The sequence below is a fragment of the Ammodytes marinus genome (assembly GCF_949987685.1).
Source record: "Ammodytes marinus genome assembly, chromosome: 1".
NCBI lineage: Eukaryota > Metazoa > Chordata > Actinopteri > Uranoscopiformes > Ammodytidae > Ammodytes > Ammodytes marinus.
The window spans coordinates 20,055,676-20,077,011 of NC_137230.1; the positions used below are offsets into that span (position 1 = coordinate 20,055,676).

Here is a 21,336-nt window from a genome sequence, read left to right on the forward strand (position 1 = left end):
CCAGGGGAAAATGCATTGGAGAAATCTGATCTCTTTCTACGTCACATGTGTATTGTCCCAGTTTGTCTATCGCCAATAAGAAAGACTGAATAAATAAAAAGCAAATGCCTCATTCACATCATGCGTGATAGACTTAAAAGGAGGAAATTCAGGCAGCAATGAGCGTGAGCTGGAAAGAACGTCTCTACAGAAAACTGGAGACACTTTTCATAGCTGGGACACAGGAAACTGGATGCATAAAGCTGCCATCTGTTTACTTAGACATGGCACACTTCATGAAGTAGATGTGGTGTTTGTTATCTTCTAAATATAGTCTGAAGTGTGAGAACTGGTAAGAATCAAAACTACATCAAATGCTCAATAGGACATTCAACAGAATCTGTTTTCAATTAGATCAAAACATTTATGTGAACTTAAGGTCCTCTGTAACTTATCTAACTAGAAGTTTATTTTTTCTAATTACATAGTAAAAGGAAGAAATCTGATTTATTTTTGTAATTTGACAACATTTGACCTCTTGACCTGATGTGTAATGACACTAGCTGCATCTCAATCCAGAGATCGGGTCCTTGGAAGGACGCGGTCTACGCGGTCTATGAAGGCTATAGCCTATGAAGGCCGATTCGAAGGCCGAACCAGGGCAGAACGAGCGTTGTTAAACGGGACGGTCTCCGCAGGTCTCCGTTTACGAGCATTTCCGGTTTGCGTAACAAGCCGTTACCTTGCGTGAGGACTCACCGCTCCTGTGCTGCCTAGCAACGCTGATTGCTGCCAACGGAGACAGCCTTGTCAACGGAGGAAAAAAGAAAAAGAAGTTGCCTACCAGACGAAAAGAAAAAAAAGTACAAGAAAAAAAGAAAGGAAGATAAAAGTTAAGAAGATGGAGCAACACGTTGCTGTTTTGTTATTTTAAATTTTATTTTATGCCATCTCTGAAAAAAACGCAATGAATCTTGGGATATGTTGGGCCTCGAAGGATACATCTGATGCAGCCTTCAAAACCGTGAAACGAAGGCTGCATTTCTCGGCCGCATATGAGGAGCCTTGCAAGGAGCCTTGCAAATGGAACAACCTTTGCACGCCGCTATGACGCAATCGGTCTTCAAATGCAGCCTTCGTAGACCGCAACCCCTGTATTGAGATTCACCTTATGTCGCTTATAAATACGCTTTGATAAAAACATAACTCGCAAAAAAAAAAAAAAAAAAGGTTGCACTCAACATATATCGTCTTTTTTCGTACAACATCCACTCGCAGCAACTGAGGTATGTGAAAACGTTTGATGGTTATGTTGGGGCACTGGCAGCGCATGGCTAACTTTGGGGGAAAGATAGTGGTTTTCGTTTAATACAGAAAATCAACAATGACTTCAAAAGCATGAGACAGGAGAATGTGTTATCCAGTTTTAACTGAATCCACAAAAGCTTTTCTTCACCCTTACCAGTGTGCCTTGGTAGCCTGAAGGCTCAACATTTTTCATTTACCCTTTATTTATATTTATAACATGCAAACTAGGGGCTGATGAGCCCTGCAATATTTGAAAAACGCAGCATCTCAGCTCTGATACAGGTCTGTGCTTCACAGGGATTTCATGAGAATACAAGTTATTTTGTATCATTACATTCAGACAGAAAACACTGTCCAAATATTTTTTGTGAACAAAGCTGAACAGTTTGATGTGGCTGCTCGGTGATCCATGTAAGTTTTGAAAAATGTACCCAGAATTTGTAGCAAGTTAGTCTAAAGATAGTCGAGAGATATATAGCTTTGTGCAACGTAGTTTAGACGTCTCTAACTGATGTCTATTAGTTTGATCTAAGCCAAAGGTGTTTATCTCTTTTTGAAAGAGGCCCCAAGTCGCCATAATAAAGCGCCCCAACAGCATTAAGGTTTCTTGTCAAAACCAATTATTAGTATAGAAAGGAGTGACCAGGTTGAAAGACAAGGTTGGATGAGAAGATATTTGTGTAAAATGATATTCTGTGATACATGCTTACAGTTAAGGAGTCCACTGTCACTAAACAGACTAAATACTGTAGGGATCGCAGAAGAATAGAAATGCCTCTTATAGAAAGTGGATGAGAAAGCTTTTAGAAAAAATCTATTTCTGTCGGTTTATTACCCTCTATCAGTTTTAGTTATCTAGACGTCATGCCAAAATAATCATGTTAACCTGCCTTAGGATATGAGATAAGTTAGAAAGTGACAAAGATTTATTGCGTTTATTTTTATTGCTACCCACGTGGGAGAAAACAATTTGAAATAATATTGACTTTTATAATTTAGGTGAGACAAACAAGAAAGAAATAGAGCTGATATTGGGTGAGTGTAAAACTGTTTCTGAGCCAAACCTTGAATCTTAAACATCTTGGACATCGGAGATTTAAAGGTGATAGGGATGATACAGTAAGCTTATGGGTGTGTTAGCAAATATGCTGTATACCAATCTCCTGCTCTTTTTCAATGTTTAGAAATGAAGCAGATTTATCAGAGTCAGGCCGAGCTGACAGTCATCTACGCTGACAAAGGGGCACTGCTGTGACTTCATCCAGTCAACACCCTCAGGAAAGGCTGGATACGGGGAACAGCGTGATAGGGGAATGGAATAGGAAGCAAACAAGCATAAGAGCGCTAAAAAAAGATATGATAGATGCAATGAAATAAAGTGTGAAGGAGAGATTGAGAGAGAAGGAATGATGGAAAGATCGAGAGAAAAATTCTTACTGAGAATCAAAATGAAGGCTATACAGAGGCTAGAGAGGAAATTGATTATGGGATGGGGGAGATGGATGGGGAGCAGAGGGGCGAGGGAGGGTAAAGTGGATGGACAGGTGAGAACATGAAGAATGAGGTGTTACCAGCAGGGCCTGTATAGGGAGTGTGTCTCCATAAACATACCGCATCTGCTGATCACACACTAGCCCCCCCGGAGACCATGAAACACAATATAGGTCCCATGTCTCATGATGGATGAGGCCTGGGCTCCGATGTCAGCCCACTCAGCGCTCCCCACCAACAGGGACAAATCACCCGGCCTCCGCCCCCCCCCCCCCCCTCCTCAGCACAAAGGCTAATACAACTAATGGAACCATCTACAGTGTCCGACTGGAATGATGCTCTTTGAATAGACTTCCGCCTCCTTTTGAGATTTACCCACTGGGAGATGCTGTTTGTGCTGTCAATCAAGCTCTGTGCATAATAAAGCGGTGTGGTGATGTCATATCCGTTTTTAAAGCCAGAGGTAAAAAGTCAATACATTTTGAGAACTTCGAGAACACAGTTTATTTTTCTTACTTCCAACCTCTCACTGTCACCTTCGCTGTGACGTCCCCCTCGCTTTCCTTACATGGGGCTCTCTTAAATCTGCTCCCTGCTCGTATAGCCACAAGCAGCCACCAGGGAAATGGTGAATGAGCTCCAGACTTGGATCTGACAGGTTTTTTTTTACTGTAAAGATGCCTCGTTTGTGCTGACCTACATTGCTTTTTCTTTCCAATCATCTTTCCTCCCAGCCCACTGCCGGCTCCAGAGGCTGCCATGGGGACCAGTGGCCGGCCTGGGGAGTCATTAGGAGGCTTGACTCACTGTGATTGCTGGCTCCGACACGCAATTGAGAAAGTCAGATGTGCCAGCTGATACAGGGTGGCAACAACTTCCCGTCTGATTAATACGGTACAGTTTGGAATTTGTGCAGCTCAGCGAGTGCAGTAAAACGTCACCACTGACAAGATAAGAACCTGCATACTTTGTAAGAGGAACCCAGTCAGGAGATAATGATCTGGGGGGATTGTCACTTCGCTGACTCCTGACACATTACACATTGTTTAATATAAAATTATTGTTAAGGGCTGCTTCATTTAACAACCTTCCCCAGGCATTTTGGTTTAGCAAGCCACAGTCATTTACTTCAATACTCACAAAAAGGACTATCAACCAATCAAAGGCTCCAAGCAATCAATTATTCAAAAGAACTGAGAAAAAACTCCTGGCAGGGAAGGAGAACATTTTTAAAGACTAAAACAGGAAAAAAATCAATAATTATTGTATAAACTTTGCAGTAATAAAGTCATGTTTTCTTAGAAACAACATAAAAACATTATATCCTAAACACAGGGATGCATTCAAAGATACATTTGTACAGACAAATGAAAGGTTTACAAAAGCATCTTTAAACATGTCATGCAGTAAAACTACCTGACTGGGGTTGTTTTAGTTTTCTAATACATTTGAATTGTTGTCTTGGTGTTTGGTGTTTGTGAGCTTATTTTTGATATATTTTACTCATCACTTATTCTCCATTACTCTGATTCTGACATTTTTCCACAGAGAATGTCTGTGAGCTTTGTATTCTTCTTCCCCACAGGAGCTTCCAGCTTCTCAAGCGTATCGTTCTTGTGTTTAAATGGTGCATGTTACTCATTTAAAGCGTATGACTGGTGAACCACTATGAAAGCACTTATTATATCTATAACTAGGACTTTATATTTCCAACACAAATGTGATCAAAACATTCAGAGTGATCCACCATCTGCAATGTGACCGTTCCATCATTGACAGTCTGTGCTGGTAAAGTGTATTATGGGCTTGTATTAAAGGGAAGCAGACGTTGCACCATTTCATTAATCATTGCGCATTTTAAAGCTTTTTACAAATATGGATGTAGCCGGGTCCAGTAAACTCTTCTGGGTTATTCAGATTTAGTTCCCTGTTGTGCATCTGTGTGTGGTGAATCTCTGAGCTCATTGAGATGCAGCTCCTCCATGCAACAGCGAGAACTGCCATCATAGTTATCTGCAGGTGGGTGATTTTGTCCAGTTCACCGCAGAGCCTTTGGCCAGTCTTCCACAGTGAACCAAAGTGACTTGCGTAACAAGAAGTTCCAGTGAGGAGATTAGAGGATGTTCCACTTAACACAGAGCAAAAAACGCTGGCTTTGTCTGAAGATAACCGATCAGCTTGAAAAACAAAAAGTGTTCTTTGACAATAATCTGAATAACTGTAATCACAGCTGCACTGGGGTCTCAAGGGATTTCTTATCTAAAATGTACTAGGCAGCTTTTTTGGGCAACAGCTATACTGTAGCTGCTGCTGTTGCTGCTGCTGCTTTCCAAATCACAGATTCCCATTAAACACTGGTGATAATGAACTCTGTAAATGTGTTCAGAATGTGTGTTTAAATGTGTGTAAATGTGTGATTTTTCACATCACCCTCACCTCACACGTGCATGTGAGATCAGCTGTCATTGACTAAGACAGGCTCTTCCTTCGTCTCATATTTCGTTTCAGGTTTCAAAAAAGTGACAGGTGATAAAATTAGATCATATCTCAGCGTTATGTTGCAAGCTTCGACGACAGTATCCGCTTGTATTTCACTACTACTTCACGAAGCCACAGTTTGAATATAGATTAGTCTTACATCTCTTCATTTAGGAAAGCATATTTTACTTTCAGCAAGGGGAAACAAGTGCACTGAGATAATTATGATTCCTGTCTTCACGTTTCCTAGCACTGATGATCATTAGCAACTACTGATTGAATTGAAGAAACACATGGAAGCTGCACCAATCCATATGTGCTTTTTTAACAATGGGTCAAATGACTGTGACCTCTTTCAGCTAATTGTGTTTTGGGTTTAGTCTTATTACATTCCAGTTGCAGCAGGAAGCAGTTTTCAGTGAAAAAGCCCAGCTAAACCCCCAGGACACTACCTGCCAAGCACCAAACGGCAGACAGGGTAAGTTACCGGCTGGCGGGTGAACACAGCGGAACATTTAGCACATAAATACCCATTTTTCTCTCAGGAGAACAGAGCCAAAAGGGTGGTGAGTATTAGCCTTACTGTCAACACCAAATGCATAATACTGTTGTTCTGTTTCTGGTGGTTGTGTAAATAGGCAGCTGATTGATAACATGGTCACCACGATCATCATCAATGTTGTGTTTACTACCTGTTTTGTTCCCACAAAAGTGCCTAAAAAATCACAATACAGCTAAAATTAAAAAATGTTCTCAATATCTAAAAGCTGTTGCATGAGGACAGGGGTGCCACTCGGTCTGGTCATCAATATTTAGAAGGATTGTCTGAACAAATATAGATTTGACCACATAGCGCACAGAGCTTTTATCCTATTCTTTATCCATTATCGGATTTGGCGTTTTGTAGATATTTGTGCTCCGAGCTGTATTTGATTTCATTAATAAACAAACACAATCTCAAAACCTCAATGGCGGCGTCTATTTTTATCTCGCAGCATTATTTCTCTAGAAAGCAGAGAGCAAAAGGTTTCGCACTCTCCGTCTCTCTTTCACTGTCTGAGAGGCGTCTTGCCCTGTCTCATAAATCCTTGACCAGATCATCCTGTTCCATGGTTTTCTGTCCGCTGGGCTCCATGAAAAGGACCAGGGCAGGGAGCGTACGGGGGGTAACTACGGAGACAGAGGGAGATGAGAGGGAGAGAGACGGGCCGAGATGATGATGGAGAGCTGTTATTAGTTGTGGAAGGACACTATACGACTCGGCCCACGCGACCCCTTGGGGTAGAGGCTCGCTGGCTGGCTGTGATTAGAGTAAGGTGCTTGATGGGCCTCCAGACAGTGAGAGAGGTAGAGAGGATGATGAAAGGGGATGAAGGGGCTAAGAGGTAAGTTGGTCCTCATCCGCTGACTGACTGACGTTTTAAATCAAAAGCATTAAAAAGCTCCTAATTGTAACAATAACATCACAGACAAGACAAATGTATCTTTTCGAGGATACGTTTTTTTCTTCCGAGACAGAGTGCAATTTTTACATCAACCAAGCATTCACAGTTGACCTAGTTAGATTGGCTCACTTGGATGCACCGCGGAGAAGCTTTAAGAAAACTTTGTGCATTTTGGAGACATGATATAATTCCCTGGAAATCCAGATTCACTGCTAGCACATTTATATTCGCTCAGCACCTTACTCTGGGCACAAACCATTGGAGCTTATTAACTATGTCGGCAGACTGCAGACTGACCAATCAAATCGTAATATCTGATATGGGCGGGCATAACCCGATGACGACAGTGCTGCACCTGCGCCTTCGAGGTTGTGATATTAAACAACAACTGCTGTGGATACTTTGTTTGAAACAGATTTTGCCTCTACACTTAACGGTTTGGACCTATGAACAGAAAAATCTTTCTTTAGAAATAAAGATGTATTTGCTGTTTTGCTGACCGGATACGGCAAAGTTTAATTTACCAGTTAGCCCCATTGGTTGCTAAACGCATGGCGCTTATGTCACCTTGTTATTTGCTCTGATTGGTCGATGTCAGCCGTAGTGCTATCAAATTGTGTGCAGTGGTATTTTAAAATGCATGCGTAGGTGCCGCCCCTTGAGTTGGGAAGGTTTCAGGCTCATCACCAGACCCCACATCGTACTAGATGTGGGTCTGGATTTCCAGGCTATATATAACAGAAAAAGAAAGAAACAAATATAGAACAAACGTTTATGTAATGTTATGTGGGACAATACCCAAGTTCATACTCAGACGTATGGTTTTAAAACATTGGGTTAAACCCTTTATCCCTCTGTAATGATCCTGTTTGGCCTTTTGTTCACAGCAACGAGATTGTGTCAGTCTCTGACAGCGCATCACTTGGAGATGAGAGGTTAGCATATTTTAGGATGAGTAGATTTCGTGTGAGGAACTTTAATTTCTGAATAATGAGGATGCCCTTCTCCTGTGCATGCCTATGATCAGACAGTTAGAAGTGTACACAGATGAGCAGACTTTCAAGAGGTCTGGATGAGGAAAACAGTGAACATTAATAAAAGAGGGAGAAGAGGAATCACAAATGTGATTTTGGAAATAAAATATGGTGAAATGAAAAAAAGGGGCGGGGGGGGGGGGACTTAGAGCAGCGGAAGGAAATCAAACTGTATGAGAAGGACTGAGGCAGAGTTTTTAAGTTCAGTAATGGAAGTCATAGAAAAGCAACAGTATCAAGAAGGGCCAAAGCAACCATTGAGAATACAAAGTTCATGTTCTTTTCCTGCCTTGTCTCTGCTACATGAGGGTTTTAATGGCCCGAGGAGGACCTTACATATAATGACATCAACAGTAGATTACACGTGATGGGTTTCTGGTGGTGTATAGGAGGTTTGAAACATCCAGCATGAGAAATGATAAAAAACTATTTAGGTTAGTTAGACTCAACAGTATTGCTAAAATCATGCCTACAGTCCTAGTATCAAACCATTTGAATAAGTCTAGTGTGTGATGCTACTTGCGATGCCGTTGTCATTTAAATGACATCTCATCACGTCATTATGCACCTCACCCCTGGGACAGCCGTCTCAGCTACTCCATTTATTTTTGTGCTTAACTAATCACATTTCTCACATAATTTCTCCCTTCTCTTCTTCTTTCATTACCTCTTTTCTGGCTCGGTTTCGTCTTCTATGTTTGCTGGTGCTTCCTGTAGATCTGGGAGGTTGGCAAAGTCATCCTGTTCAGCCAGTCCGATTGCCAGAGATAGAACAACCATCTTCCCCTCGCTGGACACACACGCACATGCACGCACGCACGCACGCACGCACGCACACACACACACACACACACAAACAAAACATCATGAGACCACAGAGGTATATAGACAAAAAAAGAACAGGGTCACACACACAAATCAACATTCACACACTCAAAAAATGACAACCAAAACAACAGGCAGTGACAGCTATCACGTAGCCCACACGTATGTCATGTACAAAGAGATTGGGGGAATTGCTAACATATACATTATGTGACGATGTTTAAGACAACTAGCAAGTCATTTTTTCTTAAAGTAATCTAAACCTTTTATGGCAGTTATATTCATATTATGAGAAAACATAATCTGACTTTTGCCATCATCAGTACTTCCCTTTACGCAAAAAAACATTCCCTCAGCTCTCCTATTCGTTTCCTGTATTAGCAGCACATACATATTAGAGGTCAGAAGAACTAAAAGATCCAAAGAATCTGAAAAAATAGCATTCCCTAAACCAACTTTGTGAGGTTGAGGGTGTGCTAATAAAAGCACAGCCAGCCTGAATACAAAGTTGTATTCTCACATTTTGGTTAAGGCTTTGTGCCTTTGATTATTTAACATGCTTTGTGCACCATTAACATGAGCAGTTTCTGCTGACAATAAGAGGGTTCTGGGTTATATTTAAGGTAGACTATTACCTGTTCGGTCATCAATAAGGTGCTTCTTCATATAAATCATCTTTGCAAAATATATGAGGTTAGATAATTCATCAGTGAACAACGTATCTTCTTACAGGCATATGGACACATTCAATATATTTTGAGTGGTTTCTTTTAATCCACTGTTGTTGGTAGTCATTAAAATGTATTTGACTGAAATGAGCATCATTAGCAAAAAGGCAGAGAACCCCTGATGGCTCCATGGATTTATCATCTTCTATTGTCTGCTAGAGAAATGAAGTGTGTAAAAATAGAAGAGCAGAACCTGAAATAAGGGTTTGGAATGTTTCTGAAAGAAAAATAGAGGCGATTGAACTGACAAGCTAGGAAAAAAAACAACACATAAGAGCAAAAAGCTAAAGAAATCTGTAAAAAATAAAATAAGATGGCCTTAATAAAAACCTACAACAAAGAAACATACCACATGATTTTCAGCTATCATTCTCCATCTAAAGAATGCCTGAAGTCATATTGTGTGGTGCACAGGGAATTCAAGAGGCCATGCAAACACCAACCTTAACTTACCATAAGAGCATTTTCCTACAACCTTGTAACTCAACAGTCACAAAGGTAACAACCCACATGCAGGCACATATTGTGCACTATGCCGGCTTTTCCTTCTTTTCTACCATAGCATGTTGAGCCATGGACAACTTCTATGCACTATCTTCAATTCCAACATGATTTTGGCGCATAATTATAAAACATTTAGTGAAACTTTACATTTCTATTTCCTGATTTAGTAGCTGTAATGTTTATAAATGAAAGAAGGTGGGTCCTAATGTAATCACAGAAAACGTTAATAATGAAATAGGAAATTCTGTGTACATTTTGAATGTGCATGCTGTAGAAAGGTAATAGCACACACCACGTGTCATGAGGATGCACACTCTGGGAAATGTTGGTGTTTCTGCATCCAACGGTGCGGGAGGAGTACCGTGCAGTATGGGCAGAGATATGTGTCAGTAGAACTTGAATTCGAATTGATCGACTTGAATATGAATTGATCAACTTGCATTTGAATTATTGATACTTGAATTCGAATTTTGAATTCATTATACTTCAATCTGAATCAGTAAATATTCGAAATGACACATTCAAATAAAGGTCCTAAAATTCAACTCTTCAAATTCAAGTAGAAAAAATTCAGATTCAAGTAGAGAAAATTCAGATTCAAGTAGAGATGTGCACATCCGGTTTCTTTGAGGAAGAGCAATTGAGTGCAGATCTCTGATATAAATTTGAATTCGGGTATCAATAATTCAAATGCAAGTCGATCAATTCATATTCAAGTCGATCAATTCGAATTCAAGTTCTACTGACACATATCTCTGCCCATTAGTGCAGGCCTGAATTCTGAACAATACTAATATTGGCATGCCCTCAATATTCGGGCATAATTATTCAGGATCAAAACTTTTTAACTATTTAACTTTAATCTACAGCAGCAGGACTAAATACAAATGTGTAAATGTTCACCAAGTATAAACAAATATCAACCGGATACATATCTTTACATCTTCTCATCAGTTTTCCTCAGATCATCTTCCTCTCATCTCTCCCTCGTCTGACACTTGTGATTTATCTCACTAGCCAGCATGCGTTCCCTGAAGTGTATTTCCTCTTTTAACGAGAGGCTGTTTGTGGAGGCAGTATCGACAACAAGAGAAACACGTTAGCACCTGAGAGACAGCCGACCACTGGGGACGTGTAAACAGTAACAGCATGGCGCTCATCGATAAGGTGAATGGATTTGTATAGATGACCAAAAAAGACACACGCACTCCGGAGGGCGCTGAAATCATTACCACCTACACCAGCTCTATTGATCTGAAATGTAAGTGGGCTGGCTCGGTTGTCACACCGTGTGCCAGGCATGCACACATGTGGAAGGTGAGAGGGCTGCATTTGGTTGTTCATACCCCGCTGATCGCAAAATGTATATGATATTTCCACTCCCCACAGTGTGTTTTCCGCTCCAGGGGCAACAACTGACATGTTTGTTCCCAGGGATTCATGAGGACATAGACCATGCCACCTCCCTATGTATGTGCGCAGCCTCATTTGAATGATGATTCACATGGGCAGGGAGGTCACATGCCTGGAGACACTGTTAATGGGAAGACACGCAAAAAGTGCAGGGTTGCTGAGCTGTGTGTGTGTGTGTGTGTGTGTGTGTGTGTGTGTGTGTGTGTGTTGTGTGTGTGTGTGTGTGTGTGTGTGTGTGTGTGTGTGTGTGTGTGTGTGTGTGTGTGTGTGTGTGTGTGTGTGTGTGTGTGTGTGTGTGCCTGTGTGTGTGTGTGTGCCTGTGTGTGTATGAATGGCTCTGTTCATGGTCAGGAGGGAAGGTGGGTCGTTTATGTGTGGCTGCTTTGTGGACCATATCATCTGTAACCTATCATTTAAGTCAAGCAGAGGAGAAGAGCTCTTCGTGCTCTGTATCTCTTACTATACAGTATAGCCGACTAGCCGTCGCACACAAGCAGCCATCCAAAAAACTGTAATGGTCTGTGCTAAGTGTAAGGTGGTGAAAGACTATGTCTTTTGAACCCTGGTTGAGCTAGGGATAAGGTTGTTTTATCACATGCAATATATATCATTGGATATATTTTTTCAACAAGCTGAATCTCTGTTTAGAATGTACCTCCTCAACGTTGTCAATAATGAATCACTCTTTTATTGCTATGAATCTAAACACATAGGATCCACATACCTTGCAACTGCATATTACTGCAACTAGGCAGTTCATGAATACATGCAACAGGGGAAGTCATTCTGTTGGTTTTATGAAATATTTTTTAATCCAGATGGATAGGTTGTTAAATTCACATTGGACAAGTTAGAAACAAGGTTTTTTTTTCACGAGAGGTTCTGGAGTTACGAGTATATATAACAATATATGATGATAATCAGATGGTACGTATGTCAATACCTCTGTATTCACGCACACTGACACACAATGACAAATGGCAAATGCAAATTACAACCGAAAGCCCTTCCAAAAATCACTGTGCAGCATACTCACAGAGGTTATAGTGTACCTGAGAAAAGATAATTTGACCTGATGATGGTGAAAACATTGGCTTAACTATAATGCACTAACAATCTGTCATGTTGGACAAATTAGCATCACAAAATGTATCCTTTAACACTGATTATAGCTGACTTGAATGTGAAAATGGTAGTACGTTGTGACAGGAGCTAGTTTCCTGGACAATGAGTTGATTTAATATTGACATTTTTAGTGCAAAAAAGTAATGTCAAAAAAGGGCCAAAAACATGCAAAATGATGTCAACAGTGTTGCTGCACCTATCATCAGGATGTAATGCATACTGATAATACAATATGTATCTTCTGTCAAGCTATCCCGATCTCCTGACAAAAAATAAAATAAAAACTTGATCGTGACACTTACAAGAAGGACTTGACGTCCAGCCCTCTGTGGCGTATCGATTCCACCATGTGATCCCAGCTGCCGGGATTGGACCTCGATCGACCCGTCCCTGTTCCTCTGTAGCGGGAGGCTCCGGCTGGACTCCCCCGGACCCCGCGCGGTCCCCCACGATGGCCCCCGCCGCCCGGGCCCGTGTGCAGCTGGCCCAGGCTCTGTGAGGTGACCGGGGGGTCGTTGGGAGCTGGAGGGGGCTGGTGAGTGAGGGGCTGCTGGAGACTCTGCTGTCTGACCAGGGGCCGAGGCCGCGCCACGTCCGAGGATGGGATGTGCTCCAGGGTGGAGGCAGACGAGAGGGAAGCGTCCCCAAAACTGAGGAAGACACAGGGATGTACCCGAGAGAAGAGATGGGTACAACAAGGAAGATATATCCGAGTTAGAGATAAGATGAGGGATACAGGCCGTATAGGGAACGGGTCTCTATAAGGTATGAGGAAGAAAAAGTTACTGACACATGATTAGTGGATATATAGCCTCAAGGAAGGTGTGGAGGATAAAAATGGCAAAATCATATACTGCACGGATTGAAAGGTGAGAACACAGTGTGTGCGGTGCATTTAAAAAAAACAACGCAGATCAGTGAAAGAAGGAGAGTGGAGGGGAGAGAATAAGAATAGAATTACCAGAAAAAGCCTTGGATTACTGTTAAACATATGTATGAAAACAGCTGGTGTGGACAGGCTGGCATGTAAACATTCAATTGCTCTTCTCCAAATTGGTGTCAAAACAAATCTCTGCCTCGGTGGGACAAAATTCAAGCCGGAGATAAAGTATCACTGTCACTTAACTTGGAGTCTGCATTCTCCTTCTGCAGCGCTAAAGTGTTTCTGTAGGTTCTCTCTCTTTCTCCTTAATTAGCCTCGACCTACTTATACCTTCTTGCCTTTTGCCTCCACCAGTCTGTCGCTCTCTAAGGTCCTGTCTGCTCCTGCTATGTCCCCCCCCCCTCCAGCCACAGTCTTCACTTCACTTTACTATAAGGTGCTTCTGGGCTCAGCTGCACTCCATCTCCTTGCTCCATTCATCTCTCTCCCCCCCCCCCCCATCCCCCCAACTCCCCTGCCCCCCAGCCCCTCACATCAATCAATCTCCAACCACAGTTCTTTTTAGTCTGCTCTCTAATTACCGGTCTGCTACTCTTACAATCATGTAATAGTGCTTCAACCTCTTATCCTCCCTTCAATCACTTCCCCACCTGATAACTGTAAGCTTGTGCTAAACAGCTCTGTCTGAAGCTAATGCTGTGAGGGAGGATTTACTGCCTGGGCTTGAGTTGTGTTAGCTGCGCTCTTCAGTATTAACTCGGCTCTAACTCTGCTGGAGAGCCAGGAGACAAGCCCCCTGTGGAGCAGTGGGCTTGCAGGATCAAGTAAATACAAGACAGAGCTCACAAACATGCCCTTATGCGTTCATGCATTCTCTCATACACTCACATTCACACATTGCACGCCATTAGGTCTCTCCTGAGGACAGGCTTTCATGAGAATGTTTGTTTACTTGTGCACAATACTTTAACTGAATCAATGGGAAATAATGTAATTGAGTCGTTTGCTGGATTCTCGTTGAGCAGAAAGGTTTTAGAGTTTTCAAGTGGGAGAGGATATTTTGGTTGTTGTTTATTTTTTATGCATAGACAACGTTAGTTAACTGTTAGTTGCAACACTCCCAAACCTCTGAATGAAACTTTAATTTGAATCATTAGTACAAAAGCTGAACAAATGCATAAAAAAAAACATTTGGTTCTTTGTTAAAAAGTCAGAGGTATAATAAAAACCTAACAAACTAAGTTAACAATTACTCATGTAATGTGATTTTTAATAAGAAATATCTAATGAATATGATTATAACTTAACTAAACAAAGTTTTCCTCTGCAGTTTTCAGTTAAGTTAATGGTTCTTTGTAAATTTGGGCTCTGTGTTTTGTTCTAAAAAATAACAACAAAGAATTTGCATCTCCGACTGGCTTTTTCTCCACAGCAACTTATGCGTATCAGGGTTCAACATAACTTTTTTTTCCTACTGGCCCGCCGGGCCAGTGGATCCGAGTTTTACTGGCCCCTTGTATATTTTCACTGGCCCTGCACACACTTTTTTTTCTTCATAATTTAGTGTCAATTATTATAATACCTGTATTAGAAAAATAACCAGATCTAAAGGGAATATCTATACTGTAACAGTATAGATATTCCCTTTAGATTTGGTTATTTTTCTTTTAGTTAATTATATGAAATGTTGATATTGCTCATACACATAATATAAAACCAGGCAAACATATTGAATTTGAAGCCTACAACTGAAAGTATGTTGAAAGAGTGGGCCAGTATTTTAAAGTCCAGTAGTTTGATGGTTGTTTTTATTCTTGAATTTGGGCAGTTTAATGAATAGTTCACCTGCAGAAGTCATGTTCAAACATAAAAAAAAAAATAAGAGATGAAGGTCTGATCATTCTTTGTGGTGTGGTAGGCTGTTTTTATTACTTTCTCATTTCGCATTAGGGATGTGAATGTGTCGACCGAATGACCGGTTTTCCACTTGCGCTCAAGTTGACTTTAAAAATAGAATAGAAATCCGAAAATCAGTGGGTTATGCCGTTTTTTTAATGGGAGATTTCACCGTATATGGGAGTTCACGTCTGGTCGTGAGCGCGCTGCAGGAGTGTCACTTCTCCATGAAGTGTCAGCTTCACATAAGAGTCCGGTGTGGGACCATTTTTTCAAACTATTGATAAAAAAAACAATGCAGTGCAAAATATGCAGCATTGTTAAACGCTCGTCTAAGACTATGACGTTAAATCACCTTAGAAACACACAATGCCTTCGTCCGATCACAGCAGCGTTTCACCGTGTGATCTCGCCAGCTAGTGAGCCGTCGCGCAGATGAACTGTGGTTTGTGGCTAAAATAATAACCGGGGATATTCTCCCCGTTAGCGATTTCAATGGGAAAGACTTCCGCGATCTGATTGAATGTCTCGAGCCTGAAAACACAGTGCCAAACTGCGCGACTATAGGAACTGTACAGTGGAGTCCCTCCGTTCGTTTCTGTCTACAACCGACACAATCACCGGAGACGCATTCACAGCGTTTAAATAAAGCCTCTCATTTGTATTAGCCTACCATTGGGGCTTGGATGCGAATACTGTAACATTACGGCGGCAGATAAAGGAAAAGCGCAGTTATCATTTTCTGCACCTCAACCTCTGCTGTGGGAAGAAAGAAAGGGGGCAAAGCAAGTCGATTGATTTGTCGACTCGCAGGCGGAAGGTAGGCAGCTCTGCCAACGGAGCGAGAGTGCACCCGCTTGTTGCTCTGCCTGTCAAAACGCCCACGCATCGTTTGTCCACTGGCCTTTCTTAAAAAATATAATTTATATTAGGTTTATTATATTGAGTCTTAAATAAACACTGCTTTCATTCCGACTCTCAACGCGCATTTCAATGAACCATCATATAGTCTACAAAAAGATACTGAACTGTGACTGGCCAATCAACTTGCCCTGCATATGATTTTACTGGCCCCGGGCCATCGGGCTATACGTTATGTCGAACCCTGCGTATGGTAGCTATCGTCCACTGACAGAAAATAAAATATTTCTTAGAAACAAAGTTTATATAATCAATTATGATGGCCACAACCTAAACCTATAGGATGCTATAATGATCCAATAGACTGTATTTAATGATTACGGTTATTAAGAGAAAACTATCTATATGTATTATTTTCAGCGGGGAAATCGGCGGCTTGATGTGTCCACAACCAGCAGCTATATACTGTATGCCTATGCTTTTATTTTGGACTACATTCATCTTAAATTGAACCGCTGAATAGTTTTATATCACTGCATTACCATTTCCTACCATTTTCTGCCATTTCCTTTTCGTAGGGGACTGATTTACAATATTTGTTTCTGGGCTAAATGGAAATCTGCCCACCATCCCAGGTTATGGGGGGCCTTCCTCCAGTCTAACACAGCCTAGGCTCTGTAAATCAGTACGTAAACAAAGTGGCACAGAACAACCCACCATAGCAACAATAGGTAGGCTTATCAATATGAAAATGGTTGCATTTGTTTTTAGGAGTAGCAGGTGTGACAATAAACTGGTTAATATTTAAAGCTATAGTGAGTAACTTATGTCCCCCCATGAGGAATTCTAAGTAATTACAACAACACTGTTGGCGCACCTTAAAGCTACTACGAGTAAGTCGGCACGTTGGCGACACCTTTGAACAAAAGCGGTAGTATTTTTACGACGTCAGCTGTTTTCTAGCTCGTGCTGGGAGTGCAAGAATCAAATAATCAGGAAGCAATATGGTGCGTGTCCGTGTGTTGAAAGTGTAAGGGGAACCGGACTCTTTTCGGCTTCCAGAGAGTGGTTAGTGACACAGCATCAACTAATGCCAGTAAGTGCTAAACACACCTGATTGCAATGAGTTGATGCATTGTCACCTCTCACGTAGCTGAACGAGTCCGTGTCCGTGAGATGGCAGTTAGTTAGTAGTCTAGGATCACGATGAGGTAATGTGTTTATGTTGTTGTAAATAATGACTATTTCAGATGAATAATGGTCATCTGATGATGCTGGTGAGGCAAAGTAAACTGTGTTTTAGTAGGCTACCGCTCATTCATTTAGGAGTAAACACTGCAGTCTAGGTTCGCTCCGTGAAATTGTGTATACGTTGCCTGGCAACGCCCTCCCGCCCGCCTATCACTCTCCCTTTTTGCTTTTCTTCATTACATTTTCTTTTTTTTCTTTGATGGTTCAGCCCCGTTATCAGTCATTATGACTACAAACAACTGTCTCAAACAAGGCTCCCGCTCCCCTTCCCTCACCTGGAGCCATAGGCTTCTCAATTCACGTTGCTGCGCCACACTGAAATCTGCGACCAATGCGGATATGTGACCATAGAGCATGCACGCGTGAACCGAAAATCGGACTGGGTGTACGACCAGATCAAATGCAGTAATAAAAACTATATAAAAACGTCTTTCTTTGCACTGATGGTCTCGTTTGCTGTTGAAGGTAATTTATGATTATGAGAGGAAACATGAGGCTGTTTAAAAGATATTTAAATGTTACTCGTTGCCGCTTTAAGCCTTCTGTGACCTTGCATGGATTTTATAATAAATATTTAAACATATATAATTGTATTTACACAGTATAGCAGACTTATTAAATCCAAAGTATAAGTTGATCAGTAGGCCTATATTGATAGCATTGTTGCTAGCTATGGTGGGTCGGACCGAGCCCCATGAAACAAAGAGATTTTGACAAGCTTTTACCAAATTGATTGACTCCACCTTTAATTTGTTTACCATTTCACATGAAATCAAAAACTTAAAGCTCTCATATTATACACTTTTCTGTCAATATTATATGGTCTTAGAGGTCCCTAATACGTTTTTCTTTAGTTGTTTGCTGAAAAAAACGTTCAGATCATTTATTGTAGTATGCCTCTATACCCTGATTTTCAGCTAATCTCACGATGGCCTATTTTTGAAACCGAGCTGCAGCTCCCCTCGTAAATATACAATCTATGAGCTCCCCCCGCCCCTGTCTGGAAGCGAAGCCATTGGCGTCTGCCCCGGTCTGCCCATAGGTCCATAGCTTGTCGTGCCGGCACTGCATGTTACCACGGTTAGGTTTAGCCTGAGAAGAACCATGTCTAGTGCTAGTAACGCAGAAGTTCACCCGCACTTTGAACAGTTTGACATGACTGATCCTTGTCTACATGAAAGACTATGTTCATACAGATGCACTGACAGCCACAAGCTAATGGAAACGGCATGTTCACAATAAAAATGCAGCAAAAGATGGAGGCTACTGCAAAGCTAGCTCTGAAGCTAACGGCTAAAAATATCACTAAAATCAGTAAAAAAATTTGCTTCAAAGTTAGACTTCGACTCTATTACCTTCCAATGCTTTGTCTTGCTAAAAACGAGGCATTTTCAGACTGCTGTGGGGAATATAAACAGCTTGTTATGAGCAAGTAGCTTTCTATCCGTTGTGTTATTAAAAACGAGGCATTAATAGACTGCTTTGGTTAAGATAAATTAGAGTATGAGCAAAAGCATTCTGTGTTGGTGTATGTAACATTCAGCATCTTGTCGCTTAGCGGGGAAAACAACTGGGAACATTTTCCATCGGATCTCGGGGCCGTGGACCAATAAGAAATGGGGGGCAGGGGTTATCATAGACTACTGCACGGTGGAAGTTTCTGTTTACTAATGTGGGGGGGGAAGCATGGACATATAAAGAAAATATGGGGAAGTGGCTGTGCCGACTGTGACGTTATAGTCGGCGAGAATTCTGACTGGAGTATATTGGAGAGGTTTTCAGAAAGGGGGAGGGTGAGGAAAGGAGAGATTTTTTTTTTTTTTTTAATTTTGGCAGTCCCTAGGCCCCGTGGACCCATAGTTATTTTCCAACACATTTAAAAAGTGCGTTTTGCATAATATGTGACCTTTCAAGGCATCCATGTTAAAAAAAATTAAGTTTACATGTGCTGTATGTCAATTTTGACAAGATCGCTTGAGAAAGGGCTTTTTTCGAACAAGGTATATTGTTCCTAAATAAGGAGACGTGAGATGCCATAAGAGCTAGTGGACAAAAGTGAAATTGCATTTCAGGAGAATAAATTCGAAAATTCATGAAAGCTAACAACACAATACAAAGAAACATTTATTGCTATAATCATGCAAACCAAATACTGCGTTTTTTTTTCCTACATCTAGATACAAGGAATAAATGAAAAAGGTCTAACGGTCTACACAGAATTCTATGTGAGGTACAGTATTTCTGTAGCTAACAAACATGTAATCATAATTTACATCATGATAAAGCAATGCATATAGCGGGATTTATGCGGGCATTAGGCCAGACATCTGGAAGCCAGTCCGTGTGGAGATACATTTTGCCAGTCAGTTCAGTGCCATACATTTGGCAAATAATTTACACACTTAAGAAGATGCCATGCCACTACATCACATAAACCGTTTGTCATGTGATGTCCTCAAATTGTTGATCTATTCCTTTCAGGTGCTGTAAGTCTTTATTAGCTCCTGTATCCGTCTGTGCAGCACCAGTCATTCATATGCTCTAAGCACGAGTTCTTGTTATATGCTGTATCCTATTGTGGACTAAGAGGGTTATTTTCACGTTTCTTCTAGCTTGAAAGTCAGTTAGGATGCCTATAAACCTTGAATGATTTTGTAATTAAAGAAAATTGAGGAGGGGGAAAAACACGCAGAAAGACTCAGTGCGAGAGAAAAACAAAACCAACAGTGAAGAGTCACAAAGAGACAGAGAGTGGGAGAGGCATCAGGTAGATCTGAAAAGACGACTGGAAAGGCAGCGAAACAGAAGAGTGACAGGATAGCTGTAACACAATTCAAGTCCAATAGATTCCATTGTCTAATTGACATGTTGGTAAAAAAAAACTGAAAATCAGTCAAACGTCCCCGATGATTTATTCACTGTGTGTGGACAGACATGCACACAGTATTATGAATGCAAACCTTGCTAACAATGGCAGAATAAATGGGAGGGTGACTTTGTGAAGCCCTACTGTGCATCTGCATGCTGTACTTGTGTCATAATCTATTCAACTACTCTGCTAGAGATACTGACTGTTCAGGTGATATAGCACAGAAGACTGTTAGATTATCTGGGCTTCAGTTTACATACGGATATGTTACATTTATTATTCATTAGTCTTTTAAATTTTACAGCAGCATACAGCTTTTGCCCAACAAAGCACCAACCACTGTTTGTTTTTGAATATCCACATCCAGCTCATATATATGGGATTATAATTGTTTCAATACAGAGCATATACAGTTGATAGTGGCATCGGCATCTAGGCTCTGACCTCATCACTGCTTGTGAGCACAGGTTTTATGCTAGCAAACCCTTGGGCTCTTTTGCTAACAGTTTGTCTTGAGCTATTTTGCTCTGCGAAGGTGCTGTTAATAGGCTATGTATAAAACAGCATGTAGGCTTGTGTGATTTGTGTGCTAGGATCAGCTGTTCAAAGTTTTTGTGATGACTGGGCTAAACCATTACGACCATAAATCTGAGATGTCACCAGATGATTCATGGGAAAAGGATTGGATATTGAAACACACATTTTTGTTCAACATATCTAAGACCAGAAGCACTTGATACATACACCTTTTTCAGAAACCTTAGAATGATAATCTGAGTGCAAACAAGCACTCATTAGTATAATGTTGTGTATTTGATCCAGCATAGGAGAGTAGACCATTGGACAAGAGTGTCAACATTGACGATTTCAAATTTCAAGAAGTCTTTAGTGTTATTAGAAAAAAATCGCTCAATTAAGCTTTAAACTGCATGTGTGGTTGTACACAGGATCTGTTTCGTTCAAAGCTCTCACATGCACTGCCTTCAGTAAATTGAAGCCTGCAAAGTCAACCTGTGTGGATTCACTTTGTCTGAGACAGTCCTGACATCAGCAGTAGGAACGTTGACAGCTGACATACAAATATGTTTATGTTTACAAGTAACAAAGCTCTCTGCATCACAGGTACATTCTGCCAAGCAGCTGGCTTCTCCTCCGGGCGTGACTTACATTATCTTCATCTGCTTCTGTTGATGTCCATCTTTGAGTGTACATGTGGCAACGGCATTCATGATGTTTTTTTATAAAC

The 21,336-nt window shown here is 41.1% G+C and overlaps 1 protein-coding gene across 1 annotated transcript in view; it reads right to left on the reverse strand.

Annotated features, from left to right (window-relative positions):
- Positions 1–21,336, reverse strand: part of syt7b (synaptotagmin VIIb) — a 102,136-nt gene that overhangs the window by 15,998 nt on the left and 64,802 nt on the right. Inside the window, exons 5-6 of the mRNA XM_080027766.1 lie at positions 12,633–12,980; positions 8,403–8,525 (exon numbers count right to left, since the gene is read on the reverse strand). Coding sequence (XP_079883892.1) covers positions 8,403–8,525; positions 12,633–12,980 — 471 coding nt within the window. The remainder of the gene's footprint in view (positions 1–8,402; positions 8,526–12,632; positions 12,981–21,336) is intronic.